Source organism: Ornithodoros turicata, chromosome 3 (assembly GCF_037126465.1).
Source record: "Ornithodoros turicata isolate Travis chromosome 3, ASM3712646v1, whole genome shotgun sequence".
Taxonomy (NCBI): domain Eukaryota; kingdom Metazoa; phylum Arthropoda; class Arachnida; order Ixodida; family Argasidae; genus Ornithodoros; species Ornithodoros turicata.
The window spans coordinates 102,581,605-102,601,491 of NC_088203.1; the positions used below are offsets into that span (position 1 = coordinate 102,581,605).

A 19,887-nucleotide genomic window follows, 5' to 3' on the forward strand; every position below is an offset into this window, starting at 1 on the left:
TTTTCGTTTTTGTGTGTTTTGGGGATAAAAATAAGAAATTCGTGTAAATTCGGGTGGAAAAACTTCCAGCATGCTATATTCGGGAAGAAATCTGGCTCAGTTGCTCAAAACTAACAGTGCTGGTTGGGCACAGACGGTGATGTAACTATTTTCCACCAAACAAGGGCAATGATTGCAATGAGGGCAATTTGAGGGCTAAAAATTGGTTTCACCCTAATGAGGCAGATTTCAATTTGGGGTGCAAGTTCGAGGAAGAGTTGGGTTAAATTCTAAAACTTCAGGCTCTAATTATTTTGCTCGTATGTATTTCTTCTCACTGTAAAAAAAAAAGAAAAAAAAAAACTTTGGTGGCACTACATTTACTTTAATGTAAAGTAAGCCTTCAGCGATATGGAACCATCAGCACTGCCTAGACAATGCCTGTTGTCACAAAAGACACCAAAGACTCACCCTAGCTTGGTTTGCCTTCGATATACATCGCACCAGGTGGCTCAAAATAGCTTTGACCCTGCGGATTTTTCCAAACCCGAGGAGTTCCATCAGCTGCTTGGGATGATACTGCGGGAGCACTGGGCATGCCAGACGACAGGTTTCGAACAAACCGAGATCGGGCATCGGCCCCAGCACAGTCTCGGACTCCCTGACATCAAAGATATCAGTCAGACATCAGCATGGATACACGTAGTGGTAAAGAAATCACCCGGAGGACCAAATTAATTTTCGAGTCTCTCTCGACTTTGGGTTGACAGCGTGGCTTACTTCGCAGCTGTGGCTTTAGATGAAGCATTCGATTCTCGCAGCTGGGCCCCAGGTTTCTTCTTGTCCAGGGCCTGAGATGAGGAGGCGCTGCGAGCTAGCGGACCCGTGGCCGGGCTCAGACGCAGTTGAGACACTTCCTGTGCACGACTCAACAAGTCTTCTTCTGCCAGGAGACGTCCGCGGATGACATCTTCTTCCTCTCGTTCTCTTGTTTGCCCTGCGGATCCTTCGTAGAAAAACAAAGGGAATAATGCTTCATAGCTCATGTTTGCAGTTGCAGACAACGGTGTTGTTGATGATGTTGTTGTTGTTGATGTTGATGACAATGTTGATGTTGTTGATGATGATGATGAGTTAATGTGCTTTTTAGATAAGAGAACTATAGCTTAGATTAATTTTGCCCACCACAGCTGCTGGCATCCTCAGCCAGAAATCAATAAGTGGATTCATTACGTCTGTGATAAGAGGTCATTAAAAAAAAGAAAAGAAGAAAAATCAGACTTCAGACATGTCAGAAGCATATGCAGAAGCCTGAAACCCCATGTGTGCGCTAACAGATTAATAATTTTCATTACATTATTTGAGAGCATATTACGTTCAAGGCAATTCTAGATGTCATGCAAAGACCTGCTTTTCCTCCAGAAGTTATAAAAATTAATGAAAAAAATTTAGAGACTGCCAACATGTCCCCACTCATGCCCACCTTTCAACTGCGGTTTCCACTGGGAATAAATGTGCATCTCGCTGTCCATTCCCACTACTAGGATCCCATCCCGGACCCAGGACAGCTGCATGGGAAGTGGCGGCAGTCCGTCTGCAGTCTCTAGCCTGGTGCAGCGGATCTGCATCCACCGCACGGTGTCCGCTGTTGATGTGGGAGGAGCCATGGAAGAGGCCTGTTTTAGGAGTGGCCGGGAGGCAGCCGCCTTGCAGGCATTCATGGCTTGCAAGTTGGCTTGAGCTATGTCTGACGACACTGGTGTGAATAACATCACCTGAAGCAGGAGAAATGTTGGCAACCTTAAGTATAAGTAAGCGTTTGGAACCTCTAGGGACCCCTCTAAGCCTCTAACCTCTAAGGAAGACTGCACCAATGCAGAAACTAACCGTTTTGTGACACGCCTTGTGAACACTGGCCACCGAATACCCGCTGTTCAAATACCTCAATAAGTCCAGGGAATGAAGCACTCTTTGAAATAAAACTTTAACATACACAGTGCAGAACGTGCAATTATCATCAGGTGAAGATAAAAATAAACGTACAGCAGTCACCAGGCTATTATAGTCTCACACATGTCTAGTTATATGTTAATTATCTATCCCCCACGTGAAACGGCACACTTGACAGGGTCTGTTCTTTGTCAACTGAAGCGAGATTGTTAACTTGTCACCATAAAGCACGGCCAATCTGAAGGAGGGGGGAGGGGGGAGGGGGGGGAAGACAATGTGTGTCATTTCCTGTGTTCTTGGGGACACAGAGGGTGGGTAATAAATTCTCGGTTTGGGGTCCCGTCAAGTGTGCCGTCGCACGTGGGGGGATAGATAATTAACATAAAGAGGTGGGTAACTACAGGTTTTCCTGGCAATTTTAATCCAAGTGCCAGCTAAATTAATCAATGCTCCATAAAGTTTGCATGGCACGTGGATTAATTTAGCTGGCACTCGGATTAAAATAGCTGGGAAAACCTGTAGATGTGTGAGGCTATAATAGCCCGGTACTGCTGATTTATTTGTATCTTCACCCGATGAAGTGCAGGTTCTGTACGAAGGCTTGTGCATACTAAAAATTTTATTTCGAAGAGTGCTTCGTTCCCTGGACCTATTGTGTTCCCACTACTACAAGAGTGGACTGTGCATTTTTTTTTCCTCCATCGCCCAAGTGTTCAAATACCCCACAGAAACTGGCATGCAGAGAGCACAATACAAGAAATCCCCTCCCAATGCATTAGCGTGAGCTGTGGCCATGATTTCATCTTGCATGCCTCGCGTACCTTCTGGCCAACGGCAACCGTCAACACGTGAGAGCCGTCTTCAGACGAAACCCAGTCCAGTTGAACGAGCGACTTGTGCAGCAAGAAGTTCTGGTTGCCGCACTCAATTACCGCTTGCCGCAACGTGTGAAGAGTTGCATAGCTGGGCACCGCCAGGAGGCGCTGCAGCGAACTCGGCGGCGCACCAAGATCGCCATCCGAAGCCAACTTCTGGACTAGAGAATCTACAGTCTTCCTGTTCCGTAACGTTGTGTCGTACAGAGAGTTCAGATCCAGACCCAGGGAGGACTTGTCCAATTTTGGCAAGCTGAAACACACACAAACACAAAAAAAACAGGAATTTATTGCTGTAATTATTGATGTAATTATTTAACGTGCTCTGGCCACCTCGGTTTTGAAACGATGAGAACGATAGAACTTACCGGAAGTTTTTGAGGTGCACCGTATCTTCCAAGATCCATTCGGAACCTCCCGTAGATTCACATTCATAGATGGCAACACTGATGTTGACGAAACGGTCGGTGGGATTGGCAGAGGAGGGGCGCGTGAACGAGTGTCCGTGCTTAAAGGCACAGGCCACACGGCCGCTGTATGCACAGCTCACACACAGCGGTTGACCTATCAGCGCAGAAGATGGAACAACTTGTATGCATACGATGTACATAGATATTATTTCAGTGCAACAATGAAGTATGCAGTGCCCTTTTGATGTTACAACATGTGGTCCTTGTGACTACAAACTGTGAGGCATGTATCTTTGACAAACATATGCACTTTAACTGCATGCAGCCTGCTGGACAGAAAGCAAAAAATAACAAACGAATGTGCCAGTAGTACCAGACTTTGCCCCAAATTATATATTTAAGGTAGCACGGGATATTTTCCGTCTCATACCTTGGAAAGGCTCAGATCCTTCTCCCACAGCTCAAGAAAATGTGAGTATAAGCTATTCATGGCATATAGGAGAAGGCAGTTTTAAATTTTTCTTAAATTACCAAAACAGAGCCTCTAAAATTTTGTATCATTGTCGAGCACTCAGCATATCGTTGACGGAAGTTTCTCCGTCTGCAGTACCAGTAATATTGGTTGCAAGAATATTTGTAGCACTTCACCTTATTCTTTGCACAGAAAGCTCACATGCAATGGGAACTCACCTGGCACCTTGATTGCACTTGACGACTTGTTCAGTGTCATCTCCCATTCAATCCAGGTGTATGTTCTCTCCTCCTCTGAGTCACCCTCCACTCTACACTTCCAGAACCTGAGTTAAAAAAAAAAAAAAGGAAACGTATACGTGAATTATTTATAAAAGTTCAAGCCCACCGAAGAGCAAGTCATGACTGGACTGCAGTTCCGCTGCTAAAGTAAATTTGCTGAAACGTACAATTTTTACAATATATGATCATTACCGTAATTTCACGCGTATAAGCCGCACCGCAGATAAGCCGCAGGACGCGTTTCTTGCGACGTTTTGAAAATTTTCTGGCAGATAAGCCGCACCCGCAGATAAGCCGCGGGGGAATACGAGACGACTGATTTGTGCGACAAAGGAGACCATAGAGAAGTCCATAAACCCTGTGGTCCATACTCCGGGATCGGCACAGTGTACAACAGAGGAGATCAGTTCTGGAGTTCTACCAAGATCGGATTGTGCCCTTGTCGGGTGTTTTTCGTGGACTGATGGGTCAATGATCTTCCAGAAGACGTGAATCACTGTCATCACTTTCCTTAAAGCTGCTTGGGGGAATGCACCAGGAAGATCAATCTACTCGAATGTGGACCCGTCCCTGTTACGCACTGTTCGTGCATCGGCAGGGCAGTGCTGTTCCAGAGACACTGTCGGCCTTTTCGTTAAAATCGGCGTATGGGGAAAATACCAGGAAAAAATAGTCATTAGATAAGCCGCACTGGTAGATAAGCCGCAGGGCGCCCGCGAGAAAAAAAAAATTGCGCATAAGCCGCGGCTAATACGCGTGAAAATACGGTACATTGTAAATTTTGGAATTTTGCATATGTCCAAATCCCATTAATTTTCCCCGTTTTTTTTTACTACCTTGAGTTAACGGGGGTTTACCATACTACGTACAGTCCTTTTTGTACCAACCAACGTTTTTCCTCACCTGGTAAGTCCGTCCGTACAAGCGGTGCACAGAATGTACGGGGCAAAGCATGCTGGGTAAATATTTGACGAGCTCACGTGCCCTGCCGCTGGGGTCGCATGAGCAATCTCCACGTCTGGTGGTAGAGGCAGCTCGTGGGTGCACACCTAGCACGAGGTTAAACAAATTTGTAAGACAAGGAGCATAAGGCAGCGTAACAAAAAGAACTGCCTAAAATATGACAACTGCCTTTTGGTTGTGATCACCACTGATGAATCGCAAGCATTTTGATAGAGAATGCACTTCAATACTGTTCAATACAAGTATACTGTTGGGCGCGATTCAATTATCCTTAACGGTTCAAGAGGTTATTTTGCAAGCACTAACTGAGCGTCTCATCGGCTGTACAAATGCCTTTTCTTATGTTCAGGGTTCTATGTTTTCCACCACATTTTCCCCGTTCGATCGTGCTCAGCCAGTCAAACTAACGGTACTGGTTTGGTACAAACTGGTTTGGTGTACAACTGAATTTGCTGCCAAACAAGTCAATGTGCATTCCTGCAGACTTCCCAGTGAGGGCAATTTGCCGGGTAAGAATCGGGTTTCACCCCAAAGCAACCTCCGAAGCAACCCAGAGAGGCAACCTTCAATTTAGGGTGCAAATTCGGGGAAGTGTCGGGCTAAACCCTAAAACTTGGGGCCCTACTTATAGTGCACAAAAAAATGCGGCATTTTATCTCGAGCAACCCCGCGTACCAGAAAAAGAACAACGGGGTCCGAGACGTTGCGAACACAAACAGAGCACACTGTCAGTTTCACAGACCCAACTAACCTTGGTCGTTGTAATTCGAAGCGGGGACGCATGAGGCGACGGCGGAAGCGTCGCGCTCGGCGGAGGAGCGTCGGGGCTGTTGCTCCGCGTCGACTCGTTTGAGTGGTCATTCTCTTGCACTATGTTGCTGTCCGGAACGTACGCCGCGTACGCCTGCTGCGTGGCTGCGGCGGGAATCGACTTAAGGAATCAGCGTCCGAGGCTCCCGGACGAAGCACTCACCATCCGCGGACGTCTGCGAAGCGATGAGTATGCGCCACATGTGCAGAACGGATCTTCCGCCGTCCTCCTTCTCGAGCACGACCAGGTAGAAGGGCTCCTCGAAGACTGCACTGTGGCGCAGGTCCACGAACGCCTGGTACGACGTCTCCAACAGTCCCACGTTTTTCTCGAGGAGCTCCTCGTTGCCTGGCTCGTCGCGGGCACCGGGTCTTTGCGCCGTGCCGCTCGCTGGGCTGCTGGAGCCGTGCTTTACGCCAGCTATGAGCTGTTCTTGGAACACGTGCAGCAACTGAGTGTTCTGCCAGTCCTGAAAAGAGTTTTTATTAAATGATCCATCGTTATTACAACTTATGGTGCTGTCAGGAAGTCACATCCAAGGTTACAGAAAACTACACTTCTGTGCGCCCTTTATTGTCCAGTTTTCCGGTGCAACGTTAAACGGCACCACCGGGTCACCAGCACATTTTCAGCATTATTATACGTATTAATTATCGTAATACATACAGAAAGGGCTCATTTTACTATCAAACTGGCTAAACACAATCGCCAAAAACAACCAATTTCTGGTTTACGTCCACTATCTATCCCTAGAGCTTGAAGTTTTAGGATTTAACCTGATTCGTCCCCGAATTGAAGGTTGCTTCTTTAGGGTGAAACCCGATTTTTACCCGGCAAATTATCCCTCACAGAGACACCTGTAGGAATGAACACTAACTTTTTTGGCAGCCAGTTCAGTTAGTTTGAGTAACTGAGCCCGATTTCTGAGCCCGATTTTAGCGTACTGGAAGTTTTTCTACCCGAATTTGCGTGAATTTAGAGCGCATGTTTATTTACTGACAAAATGGCGCAGATGCAGGCCAGCTGGTGGATGAACTCCATAACGTAAAAGCCCGAGTCTGGGCACACAGCTGTTTACTTACCCGATTTTTACTCCCCGAATTTAAAAAAAAAATATTTCCCGAAAACTTCAGGCACTACCTATCCCTTGTTCTAGGCTCTAATCTTCCACTTCCTTTTTGGCTTCTTACATGAGTAGCTTCGCTGATGGCATCCAGCTCGATAATACAACCCGGACGCGCTGTTGATTGAAGACTGACTATCTTGAAGTTGTCTTGCAGACCGGCATGTCGGTAGTCTAGCCCCGACGACGTCGTACTTGATACGCAGTTGCCCTGTAACGGAATCGGTGCATTTCAAACGTACAGCCGCAAGCAAACGCGCGTAAGGCTCACACTCACATCAGCGTTCTCCTTCCTGCAAGACGCCAGCACCTCGGCCAGCAAGGTCCGAGCGTCGATTACCGCTTGATAGACGCGTAGTTGCTTCCCGTCCGAAGCCACGAAGCACGCGCTGGGAGAATTTGAGATGCTCCCGAGCGTAGTACTGAAAATCCATCCCGTTTAACCTCAAAACTGTAGTAATACTATACGTCAGTGATGGCCAGTAGTTCACTACATGTAGTTAAACTACTAGTTAAAACTACCTGATACTAGTTAAAAAGTAGTTATGAACTACTTGGAGAAATGTAGTCTGCAACTACTAGTTAAACTACTATTTCGAGTAGTTAACTAACAGTAGTTAGGTTACTGCAGGCGCCGACTACTTCCGATTTTGCCGCAAGCTTTACGGCACGATTGTGCTTCGAATTTTTACCTTGAGCTACTTCTTTGATGAGAAAGGAGGTGCAGAGCAATTGTGCCGTGCATGTGTACTAAATCTTCACTTTCATCACTGCTTGTGATTCATATTGAATCACAAGAATAGATCATAAGAACAATCATAATGAATCACACATTGAATTCATATTGGTGTCTAAGAACGCTATAGAATGGGATTGGTGTTGATGGACAACGTTAAGTTAAGTAGTTATAGATGTAGTTAAACTACGTTGCAGTAGTTGAAGAAGTAGTTTTAACTACCTCCCCTGAAAAGTAGTTGAACTACTCAATTGCAAAGTAGTTAGTAGTTATAGTTAAACTAGTGTAGAAGTAGTTAGTGGCCATCACTGCTATACGTACGATAAGTATAGAGCCTGAAGTTTTCGGGAAATATGTTTTTCTAAATTTGGGGGATAAAAATTGGGGGTATATAAACGTGTACTCTAAATTCGTGCAAATTCGGGTGAAAAAGCTTGCAGTGTGCTATATCTGGGGAGAAATCGGGCTCAATTACTCGAACTAACCGTACTGGTTTGATACAAGCGGTGATATAACTGCATTTTCTGCCAAACAAATTAGTGTGTATTTCCACAGATGTCTCAGTGAGGGCAATTTGGCGGGTCAAAATCTGGTTTCATCCTACAGGAAACCATTAATTTGTGGTGCAAATTTGGATACGTCGAAAAGGGGAAAAAAATAAAACACTGTCAAAGAGCCCGCGAAGAGGGAATCACACACGTAACATGAAAAACGGTTAGGAGCAACTAATATCGAAGAATCGTGTTAAACCCCAAAACTTCAGGCTCTAGATATGCGTGTCCAAGTGTGCATTTTCTGACCTGGGTAGCAACGTTGGAACCCAGGCAACGTTGGAGAAAGCCGACGGCTCCAGCGAATTGATGCGTGCCAGTTCGGCTATTCCTCCGGATTTTGAAAGGGGCCCTACAGGTTCAACTTTCCAGAGGATTAGTTCGCTGCAGAACCCAATGGGGAGTTCACCACTGCCATCTGGTGCCGATTCCTCACCATCCTAATATGAGTCAAAGGTTATTTTCAGGTTCACTTCAGCTCTTAATCAATTAATCAATTTCATCACTAAACAGCTCTCAAGTTCCGGTCTCTCCAGTCCTTCAAGTTCAAGCTCGAGCATTGTGGCAGTTCAGGGTCAGGTTGGTGTCTCGTTCAGCTACTGTTTAGCCAAGTTTTTGGTTCATACAGTGCAATCTTATGGTGGCTTTATGCATTGGCAGCACATACTAGCCGCATCAGAGACACGTTATGGCTCGCTAGGCCTTGCCACACGTTCCCAGTCACGTGATTCCGGAAATATAAGAGGCTCCTTATTCCAAAATATTTATTCACGGGCAAATATCAATGTCTCAGAGCAGAAAATAATCTTATACGTGTTTGCATTTGCTTCTTCGGCCTACGTTCAATCAACATCTGAGCCCAACCCAGTCGCGAACCCTGTGAACGCGAATCTCGCCAACCTAATTCGAGAAAATGTCAGCTGTCATCCACTCCTTTTTGTTGGCTGCATTGTCAACAGGAATGGTCTTGACCGCCTTAAAACATGGTTACTTGCTTTGCCGACCATGAGTACCTAAGCAGCGTCATTTCGAGCATTTGCTCACACCATTATTACAGAGATTTGTTCTTTGTTCCTCTTCCCTGTGGTACAAGTATCGCTTTTGTAAGTAATGACCTTATAAGTAATAAGCACATTTAATGATTAATCATGTCCCTGACACGGCAGCAGCACTTCCTGGTCGGTGTGTAGTCTGGAGCTGTCGGGCAACGTCGTTCAAATAAACCGTTGCGCATTTTCGTGTGTTCCCATTACCAAATGTTTTCCCCAATGCAATACATATGACTTTGATGGGACCCGATAAAAACCCCAGCACAGGGCGACAGACAGGGGGTTTTCTTGATTTTAATATCACTCCAAACAGCCCAATTTTTTACCCTATCAAATTTAGAATTCAGACACTTCGAATTAACGGGATCGCACTGTATTCAAACGTAAATTGCTAGTTCGAGGGAGTGTACTACCCACCTTTTCACGTTTGTCCGACGATTCATCTTCGTCGACAGAGAGCGGATCCCACGTACGTGGCAGGTTATGATGGGACGTTGTCAGCAACAGCGGCAGCACTGGATGGCACGTGATATCGTTGATGCGGAAACGATGGCCAGAGACGCGGGACGCATGGCCAATACTCAAGACCTGTTGACACCATTAACACTTTGGGAGATGTTGTAACAACAGCATATCAACTCAACTATAGTAGATAGGGCCCTGCGCTTTAGGGTGAAACCATTTTTACCGTTCACCCATTTAAAAATGACAGCTATTCCGCATCTCGCGTTCATCTAAAATGCGAGAAACGCTTTTTCTTATTTTCCACCCTAAGATATACTTTTCCACTAGATATCATCAGATCTTACTGCGTTTTATGGCTCCTGAACTAATACCAGATTTCTACACCCCCGATTTTCTAAAAACAAATCCCGAAAACACAGGGTCCTAACTATAGCGCACGACAATGAGACTATACATAAGAGCTACAGTTAGAGAGGCGCATCTCAGTCAGTGTGGAATACAGAGGAGTCTACCTGCCCTGAAGCAAAAAGCTTCATTTCGATACTCACATGAGTGAAATTCGAGTCTTCACCAAAGGTCACGTGCCAGAGGTTAAGTGAGCCGTTGTTGTGTTTCGACAGCATGCATATCGTGGGTGAAGGCGAAACTTGGCAACAGGCTGCCCGGTGAATCCTGGCTCCCAAATCGGCTACTGGTGACGTGGGACTCTCAGCTGCCGCTGTTCCTCCAGGCAACAACTTTGCTGCTGCTGTTGCCGCGGCAGACTGGATGTTCTGAAACGAAAATTCATTCTGGATTTAACAGCGATCTCTTCATGCTGAGAGTTTAGGTCTGACGAGCAAAATTGTTATATGCAAACAGCTGAAGAGAGTTTGAGTTTGATTATAGGAAAAAGAACACACACACCTAAAACCACAAATTGCACAGCTAAAGAGAGCTGCGCTTCAATATAAGAGGAACAACAAAATTTCACAAATACATGAATGTCACATATGCTCTCACACCTGCCCTCCCTGCCAAAGGAGCAGTAAAATGGTGTTTTGGGATAAAAGCCCTGCTAAATTCATAGAGCCTGAAGTTTTAGGGTTTTACCCGATTCTTTCCCGAATTTGCACCCCGAATTGAAAGTTGCCTCTTTAGGGTGAAACCAGATTTTTACCAGGCAAATTGCCCTCTCTGGGATGTCTGTAGGAATGCACCAACTTACTTGTTTGGCAGAAACATGCAGTTACATCACCGTTTGTACCAAATCATTACAGCTAGTTTGAGTAACTGGGCCAGATTTCTCCCCGAATTTAGCATACCGGGAGTCTTCTCACCCGAATTCGCATGGATTTAGTGCGCACGTTTATTTACCCGATTTTTACCCCCCGAATTTAGAAAAAATATTTTCCGAAAACTTCAGGCTCTAGCAATCATCCAGCACAGTTTGGAACATTCCCACGACTTTACGTCTCTTCCGCTGCACTCACCGGCGAAGGTGGCGCATCTACAGCGGCGAGTCCCTGAAGGACCGTCCTCAAGTCGAGTCCAGCATTGGGCAGGTAGAGCGGAAGATGATGCGACAGGGTTGCCGCATCACCCAGCGGAATGGCTCCGGGTATACGGGACGAGAAGCTCACCATCGCTTGACGGAACGTTCCTGGGCTGCACTCGTCTAACCACTCCACGAGCCTAAAAGCCCGGTTATGCCTCGGGTTAACCACACTGCATATGGGGTATCACAAAATGGGAATGGCAAAAAAGTGCTCACCATACAAGAAAGCTACCATCAACAGGGTGAATGCTGAATAAGAGGTCTGGCATACGATGCCATTCCCTCAGCAATGCTTCAATCTTGCGGTCCAGGGCATCGCCCAAAGATTGCTGCAGTGCAAACAATCCACAATTCAACATTGTATTGGGGTCATGTTAATGCGAATACAGTCGCCGTCCGATTTTTCGGACTCGGCGGGGATCGCGCAAGAGTCCGAATAATCGAGCAGTCCGAAAAAAACGAATTTCGCTTCAAAATAAACAACTAAACCAAAATAAACATTTCGCTTCAAAATAAACAACTAAACCAAAATAAACATTTCGCTTCAAAATAAACATTAATAAGCCCTAGTAGTCCGGAAAAATGTGTGGATGCTTTCCCAACGCGCTTCCAGCCCGGCCTGATAACATCAACTTCTATTTCCCGAAGCGACATTTCGTCACTGTAAGTACACTGACAGAGGCACCGCCGTCATCAAGTCCGCAAGTCGGCTTCACCTAACGCATGCGTGCTTTAGGTGAAGCTCGCTTTACAGCGCTGTCGCGCGACTCGCGGTCGGACAGCACGTGCTGGGCCGTTGGCCAAAAATGAAGACGCAAAAGCGCTACGACAGACCTCAACAATCATCACTATTTTTTTTGCCTCAATATTTTAGTTGGTTGATTTCTTTTGATACGTTTTTCAGATGATACCAATGATTTCCATCACCCCATGAGAGAAATTTGCGGGTTGGGCAAACAGAGTCCGAAATATCGAGCGACGGAGCTGCACGGCGTCCGAAATTTTGGACGTTCTCATACATCACCTCTATGGCGGTCCGCGAACGAGTCCGAATAATCGAGCATGTCCGAAAAAATGGTGGTCCGAAAAATCGGTCGGCGACCGTAATGTCAAAATTGTATGAACAATTGTATGAACTAGTAGCTTTCACGCTGGAACCTGCATTGCATGTTACGAACGAACAGCCATGCACATCACCTCCGCATTTTTAGCAGACGTCTCCGTTGCCACGGACGCTGAGGAGGACGTGGGAGACTGCTGCTTCTGCCCAACGTTCTCAACACCGCTTGCTCCGGTGAGGGCATCCTCAGCGAGTGACCGTTTCGGCAGTGCTGAAAACCTAGTTTTTGACACGGCTGGAAGAATGAATATTTTGCGAAGATTATTTATTAGGACTGCAATTTCTTTCATCACTTTTTTTTCCCAAATATTTTTCATTGGTTACATCTAGTTTTGAGTTTGAGAAATTTTCGAGAGATACAAAGCATATCAAACGGTTTACCTGGTTCTGTCTATATATAAATATATAACACATGAGGCTGTCGCAATAACTATATCATTTGAGAAGCTAAAGAAGCTACATTACATTTTCAGGAGATGAGAAATTAAGTTGACCGCAAAAATTTAAGGATTGCATAGCACCTTGCTAGTTCGTGCCACTCTTACCACAAATATGCAAAAGCCACATATGAGGCATACCCGAAGTAAAAAATACTAGCCAATTAATTATCCACTTACAGTTCCACTTTTGAACTCGAGCACCAACATGACTCAGCTGGGTATGCAAATGCAACTCACAACATGTCTTCAGCAACCACCGCACTCAGCATAGAGAAATGGACCCTTCAGCTCATGGATATGTGCATGTACAGCTCCGGTCATCCTTAATAATAACACTGGAAAAAATTCGATCGCATTTCCCACCGCGATAAGAGCCACACTTGGGGCACCGGGGGAATGTGAAGTCAACAAAATTCTTGCGTTGAACGAACAGAATAATTTTGTATGGCGCCAAGGGTTGCTCTAATCGCGCTCAGGAACCAGACCGTATTTTTTTTTCAGTGTTATTATTAAGATTGACCTGAGCTGTACATACTACAAGTGATACACATCCGAATACCCAAGACCAATGAGGCCTGCACCACATTTAGTACATACAATGCATCATCATCTCTTTATTGCCAAGAATGAAACGAAGCTGAACAAAAGAGAGATGTCCTCACCGTCCTCATTTTCCGCACCCTTATCGTTGCCTTCTTCACCATCTTCAGCACTCTGCTGTTTCAGCAGCGCAGCCTCTTTCAGGTGCTGCAGCTGAAGAGCCTCTTGACGCGTTTGAATAGCCTTCAGGCTCAACTCCTGTATGAGTTCCTCCGCAGCATGGCTAAAAGCCATCTCCTTGTTATTCAACCAGTGAAGCACAAAGTTGGGCTCTTGAGCATCACGAGCGCCACTGCTGCTGCTCAGGCTCGGAACTAGAGGAATGTCTGAAGGACACATGTGAACGTGCATTACAACGTGTGCACACGGATATAAAAATGTGTGTCATTTACAATCACATCAGACCTTACCAGTTTCAGCATTGATGCTTGCTGCCAAGTGAAAATGCAGGCCTGGAGCGACGCCACAGCCTTGGAGGCCAAAACTGTGGAAATCGTGAACGCTGTACGTGCTGGGCAAAGTAGGTATCGTTTCTTTGGGATCGTCGTTCGACTGCGCTGCTTGGCGCCGCTTGTACTCGTTAAATGACCTGCAATCAAATCAATCAAACCAAATCAAATATCAACAGAACGTGTTGACTCTAAATTAAAATATCACGCAATTGACTTCAGTGATCACTTGGATTGCACCTCTCCACATTACAGATTTGTCTGTACATTAAAATCCTTAAAAACACCACAGTGCCGGGTACCTAACAACACGACACAGCACTGACTGACAAACGAAGAACTTTACTGTACACAAAGTTCCGCTTATATACGTAGGGAGCGACTTTTTCGGGTTTAAATGCCTTTCTCAGATTCGGGGGGGGGGGGGGGGGTAAAAATCGGGCGCCATTTTTAAATCTGTAATTCGGAGAGAAATCGGGCAATAATTCTGCCTTCGGGCGTTATCGGGTGTTTTTGTTTCTCCTCTTGTCTATTAAGGCCTTTCCGAAGTTTTTCTTTCCTTTTTTTTTTTTTTTTTTTTAGCGGGATCGTGACCTTCCAGTGGTACAGTGACATCTGCGTATAACGATATTGACGGTAATCACGAATTCCATCTTTATACGGGGTACATCGTTAAACGAGGGCTGACCTAAATAGCGCGCCACCCCGCGTGTAGAAAAAAAAAAAAAATGCGAAGCTGTGTGACATCGCAGTGGCTTGGGAGAACAGCGATCAGAACTCGTGGAGGGAACCAGACAACATAGCAGGACAACTTCTGGCAACACTACACGTCACCATTCCGCAAGTCGGCTTCACCTAACGCCTGCATGCCTTTAGGAGAAGCTCGCTTTAGAACACTGTCGCACGACTCGCGGGTGGAAAGCACGAGCTAGGCCTTTTGAATCATCTCCCGAATTTGAGCAGCATTGGCCAAATACGGAGACAGAAAAGCGTTACCACCTACCTCTTTCACTGACAGTATTGGAAAATGAACAGACTCTGTCTATTTTCTTCCCTCAATTTTTATTTTGGTTTAATTCTTTTGATGTGAATTTCGGATGATACGAATTTTTTCCGCTACCCCGTGAGATTGGTAGCATCGAGACTCTACTGTATCTTATCGTGGCGAAAATCGCCGCGTGGTTACGCACACGGGACAGCGTCCAACATCGTTATACGAGTACTCGGAACCGCGGTCTCCATCGCTGTATAGCGGGTCGTTTCCCCATAGAACCAATGTATATTTTGACGGTAAAATCATGAACCATCGTTTTACGGGGGATATCGTTATACGTGATATCACTATCCGCGGGTTTTACTGTAATCCCCGAAGGCATAATAGAGTGTTGACACACATGGGCGTATTGCTGGGAATGCAAGTGACCCATTCTTACATGTGTTACACGTGGCAACCTCTGTTCGTCTTCAGTGTGAAATGTCACTTGAGGATTTCATAGTGACTGGAATTCGGGGAGAAATTGGGTTTAACCCGAATTGGTCGGACATCAGTTCGGGGGGAATAACCGGGCGGAATCGGGTTTAACCCGAAGAAGTCACTCCCTACTTACATGCTGTTCCACTTCCATTTTACAAATGCAGTTCTATGGTTGGAAGGAATCTTTACAGTCCAGACACCGCTCTAATGACAACAGTTTGTTACGCCACATCACGAGCCAGTCAAGGAGACTGCTTAGGTGGAAGAGGGCTTCATTTCTCATGGAGCTTCAGAGTTGTGTTTATGCACTTGCGTGCCAGGGCTTGTCTGGCTACTTTGCGCAACGAACGTACAGACATGTCTTGTCATCCACACTAAATTTTATTCTATGAGGCATGAAAGGAAAAGTATGAAACTAAGTAAAATGTCTCACTTCACTCACTTCATGTGCTTGAGCTTGTGAACAATGCGCTGTCTATGCCGCTGCGTTTGCAGGCGGGGAGTCTGTCCAGCTAGTGCTTCAATTTGTTGCAGGTTGACTAGTCCATCTTCTGGTAGTAACGTCTGCACCCAGAGACGACAAATGTTGTCCCGGCACGAAGTCACGACCATGTTTGCCACTGAGCCCCTGCATACATTTAAACACTGTCAATGCTCGGGCCTGAGTGTGGGAGGTGGGATACGCCGGCAGAAAACACTGACCGTGGCATGAACTTGCTGGTTTTTCGCCACGACACTCCAGTCACTGCCCGCGGATGAGCCAAATAGACGAAGCTGAAACTACGCTGCTTGTCGCCATTTTGACTGCGGTTGCCTGTACGTGATTTGGAAAGATCTGAGCAGACTTGGTAACTTGACCGTAACAATTCAATTCGAATATTTTATTTTTCCTTTCGGTTGGAAGGGGAAGCAAAAAGCCGAGGCGGCTTGACTAAGGCTCCCCTCCCAATGTGCACCGTACAGCAGCAGTACAAAACGACAAAGTAACAATACAAAATAACAATATAGAAAGTAACAAATTATAAACTAACAAAGTAACAAGGTAACAAAATTAATAATATAATGAGGAGAAAGTGGTTAGTCCATGTTTAGAATGAAGCTAGCGAGCTTCTTTTCGGCCATTAATAAAGGATCTGTTGTAATTCTAACACGTTGATTAAAGACTGAAGCGGATGTATATTGTAGAGATTGTCTGCCGTAGTTCGTTCTACACAAAGGTGTACACCACTGCTCATTACAAAATGAATAAGTAGACACTCGTTTATTTGAATTACATAATTTTAAGAAGGTTACATTATTATTACGAGTACATGTTGAGTGCAAACACAACAAAGACTGCATTTTGTGACACGACTTCTCAGGGTTTGTGATTAATTCCATTCTTGTAGAATAGGGTGCAGCTAAAAGTAACAATCTCTCTTGTAGAACAGGGTGCAGCTAAAAGTAACGATCTCTCATGTAGAATAGGGGTGCAGCTAAAAGTAACGATCTCTCTTGTAGAATAGGGTGCAGCTAAAAGTAACTATCTCTCTTGTAGAATAGGGTGCAGCTAAAAGTAACGATCTCTCTTGTAGAATAGGGTGCCATAAAAGTAATGCTCTCTCTCTCCATAAACCCACCTCTCTGGCTCTCGTGCCATATTTTGACGAGACGATCGGTTTTCCCGGCAGACGCAAACAGTGTTCCGTCCTGAGAAAATTTGAGGAAGTTGACTGGCTGAGAAGTCCTGAAAAAGTTGATCCTCATATGAAACAAAAGTCGCAGAGCACATAATGTATTCAGAAACATTACAATATTATACCAGGTCCGTATAGGCATAATGTTTACGCATGTACTGCATGTGCGCTAGGTCGGCACTACCGCAAGCTAAACCGTAAGTTTAAGTACCGCAAGTACCGTAAGTTAAACCGCTTAGTGTAAGGTAATTAGCCGCGCGTTAGTTAATTTTTTTTTTTTCTGCGGGCGCTCTGCGGCTTATCTGATGACTAGTTTCCCGGGGTATTTTGCCCATACCCATACTTTAAAGAAAGGGCTGACAGTGTCTCCGTAACAGCACTGACATGCCAATGCACGAACAATACATAACAGGAGCGCGTCCACATTCGAGTAGACTGATCTTCCTGGTACTTTACCTGATGCAGCTTTAACAAAACCGGGTGACAGCGGTTCATGTCGGCTGGAAGACCACCGACCCATCGATCCAGTAAAAAACACGCAACAAGGCCACAATCCGACCTTAGTGCAACACTAGAACTGACTGGAACTGTCTGGAGGACAGAGCCTGGGGCTTGTCAAGCTACGTCAGTAGCTTTTTCCCCAGTGCTCTGGGTTCATTTATACGACCGAATAAACCTCATTTGTTGTACACCGTGCCGACCCCAGAATATGGACCACGAGGTTTATGGCCTTCTCTACAGTCTCCTTTGTCGGAAGACCCGCAGGAAGGGTCAAATAAGTGATATCCATTTTATTTGATCGATTTTACATCTACACCACTGGATTACCGCACAAATCAGTCGTGTCGTATTGCCTGTGGCCAACTTGTCGGAAAATTTTCAAAATGTTCCTAAAAGCGGGACCTACGGCTTATCTGCAGGTTATACACGTAAAATTACGGTACTTTAAGGGATTTCCCACGTACAACGCTTTGCTTCAGAGCGCTGGAAACACTACGCTTTTTCTACCTTCGTGTCCTCGCTTGCCTCACTGTCCTCACGGCTCGGCAGCTCAAGCCTTGCGAAACCTTACTGGCAACATGACGCAGCACCGTTTTTGTCCTGCGTTAATTGTTATTGATTCCCATAATCTATACGGACGCACAAGCTCAGTTGGGCATATGGGAAATTCGACGTTCTGTTCACCAGAACACCGCAAAAACTGGGAAGCAAAACACAATCCACAGCTTCCGCGACGTCACGGTTAAAACAGCGCCTCGACTGGCCACCACAAACCAGCGCTACAAACGAGCACTGAAAAAGTTGACAGGAGCTCAACTCTGATGAGCGCTATTATCCAGCAGTTCATAGCGATGCGAGGAAGAAAGAACGGCGCTGTTTTCTAGTGCTGTGGAGCAAAGCGCTTACTATGCAGGCTATTTAAATAATGCCTCTGACCTGCATTTCCAAACACAATCCCACAGAGACTTTTCTTCAACCGGTAAAGAAGGCTTGCGCGGCGGAGCATCGCTTCCGAGGTGAAAGGTGACCCCTTCTTCCTCTTCCTTGATGGTCGTACTTTCGCTCGGTGCAGAGTAACACCACATCTGGATGTAGTCTCCACCCGCCAGCAATGTTGTGCCTGTTAACGACATCGCCATTGTGCGTTGGAAGGGGGTTTCACAGCATGATTAGAAATACCTTCGAGATTCCATGACAGCACGGTAACAACGTAGTCAACCTCGATCGTAGCCGTCTGCACCCATTTGTAGTCCAGCTTCTAAAAGGGTAGATAAGATTGATTGATAATTATTTGTCAGGAAGCTAATATCATGAACAATGACACAGGGGCTGATGTATGAATTAGGTAACAGGCAATTTCATTTATAATGCTACGTGGGGTTTTTGAGCAACCCAGCCACTATTACAAACAGGGTGAAAATAACTCACATGTGGTGAAGACTGGTGTAGAATAGGAGATGGTTCAAAGATGGCAATGTGTCTGCCATAGGAAGCAGCGACCTGCAACATTCCATAGCAAACAAATTCATGGTGCCTGTCATATCGCAGCATTACACAGGGGGGCGTCACAATACAAAAAAATGTGTTTGTGCTTCAATAATTTTGTTATATATTTGTAAAGCTGTAACTATTCCAAGAACAGTTTAGGACAACGGTCATCCCTTAACTAGGAAGGGGTCTATAAGGAATAGCTTATTTGCATAGGACACAAAGAAGCAATACTTACCTCATAATTTTTCAAACGCACTTCTTGCACGATTGCTTTTCTTATAAAATAATTTACCTCCTGCAGTTGTTTGTGTTGCTTATTTTGAGAAGCAAGGGCAGAGATATGTCTTCTTCAGTGTGTTTTACTTTGTCAACATGATTCACTTTCACATAGTAGCCGGCAGTAAGCACCTGATAGCACATTGCATGTGATACACATATCAGGACGGCTCCCTTTGTAACAGGATCTATGACTATGAAAAGGAAACTCTCAGATAACATTTTTTGTGTAGATAAAGGACTCATAAATGGGGCTATGTGTCATCAGGCAGCTGTTATCACAAGCGGAGACGTAGACTAATTAATTGGAACTCCTTAACAAGTGCCAAAAGACGAAACGATGAGTCCCATCTGTATCGAGAGAATTTACAGCTCCAATGCCACAAATTTTTAGTAAATTTTGGAGATTTTGCAATTCAAGAGTGCCCTCATGTCATAACTGCTTGGAAATGGGACTTTCCGATTGAATACGAAAAAAAAAAAAAAATAAAGAAGAAAGAAAAAAGAAAGCCCTCGCATAACGGATGTGCATTAGTTTTAAAGTGTGTTTCAAATACTTGGCTTTGTTATGGTGTGTTGTTGTTGTTGAATTGCTGGTCCATGTAATAATGCCATGCTCTGCCTTTTATAGCAACTGTTCAACGCCCCTTGCGGAACA

At 45.3% G+C, this 19,887-nt stretch overlaps 1 protein-coding gene across 1 annotated transcript in view; it reads right to left on the minus strand.

Annotated features, from left to right (window-relative positions):
• The window catches only part of LOC135389032 (dmX-like protein 2), a 49,660-nt gene that overhangs the window by 26,697 nt on the left and 3,076 nt on the right, over positions 1 to 19,887 (minus strand). Inside the window, exons 3-27 of the mRNA XM_064618968.1 lie at positions 18,891 to 18,962; positions 18,642 to 18,720; positions 18,399 to 18,582; positions 16,905 to 17,011; positions 15,988 to 16,099; positions 15,728 to 15,913; positions 13,773 to 13,951; positions 13,425 to 13,688; positions 12,400 to 12,557; positions 11,419 to 11,531; positions 11,138 to 11,339; positions 10,214 to 10,438; positions 9,618 to 9,788; positions 8,401 to 8,591; positions 7,142 to 7,286; positions 6,932 to 7,075; positions 5,904 to 6,210; positions 5,682 to 5,845; positions 4,871 to 5,016; positions 3,905 to 4,011; positions 3,173 to 3,368; positions 2,751 to 3,057; positions 1,463 to 1,754; positions 760 to 985; positions 451 to 640 (exon numbers count right to left, since the gene is read on the minus strand). Coding sequence (XP_064475038.1) covers positions 451 to 640; positions 760 to 985; positions 1,463 to 1,754; positions 2,751 to 3,057; positions 3,173 to 3,368; positions 3,905 to 4,011; positions 4,871 to 5,016; positions 5,682 to 5,845; positions 5,904 to 6,210; positions 6,932 to 7,075; positions 7,142 to 7,286; positions 8,401 to 8,591; positions 9,618 to 9,788; positions 10,214 to 10,438; positions 11,138 to 11,339; positions 11,419 to 11,531; positions 12,400 to 12,557; positions 13,425 to 13,688; positions 13,773 to 13,951; positions 15,728 to 15,913; positions 15,988 to 16,099; positions 16,905 to 17,011; positions 18,399 to 18,582; positions 18,642 to 18,720; positions 18,891 to 18,962 — 4,467 coding nt within the window. The remainder of the gene's footprint in view (positions 1 to 450; positions 641 to 759; positions 986 to 1,462; positions 1,755 to 2,750; positions 3,058 to 3,172; positions 3,369 to 3,904; positions 4,012 to 4,870; positions 5,017 to 5,681; positions 5,846 to 5,903; positions 6,211 to 6,931; positions 7,076 to 7,141; positions 7,287 to 8,400; positions 8,592 to 9,617; positions 9,789 to 10,213; positions 10,439 to 11,137; positions 11,340 to 11,418; positions 11,532 to 12,399; positions 12,558 to 13,424; positions 13,689 to 13,772; positions 13,952 to 15,727; positions 15,914 to 15,987; positions 16,100 to 16,904; positions 17,012 to 18,398; positions 18,583 to 18,641; positions 18,721 to 18,890; positions 18,963 to 19,887) is intronic.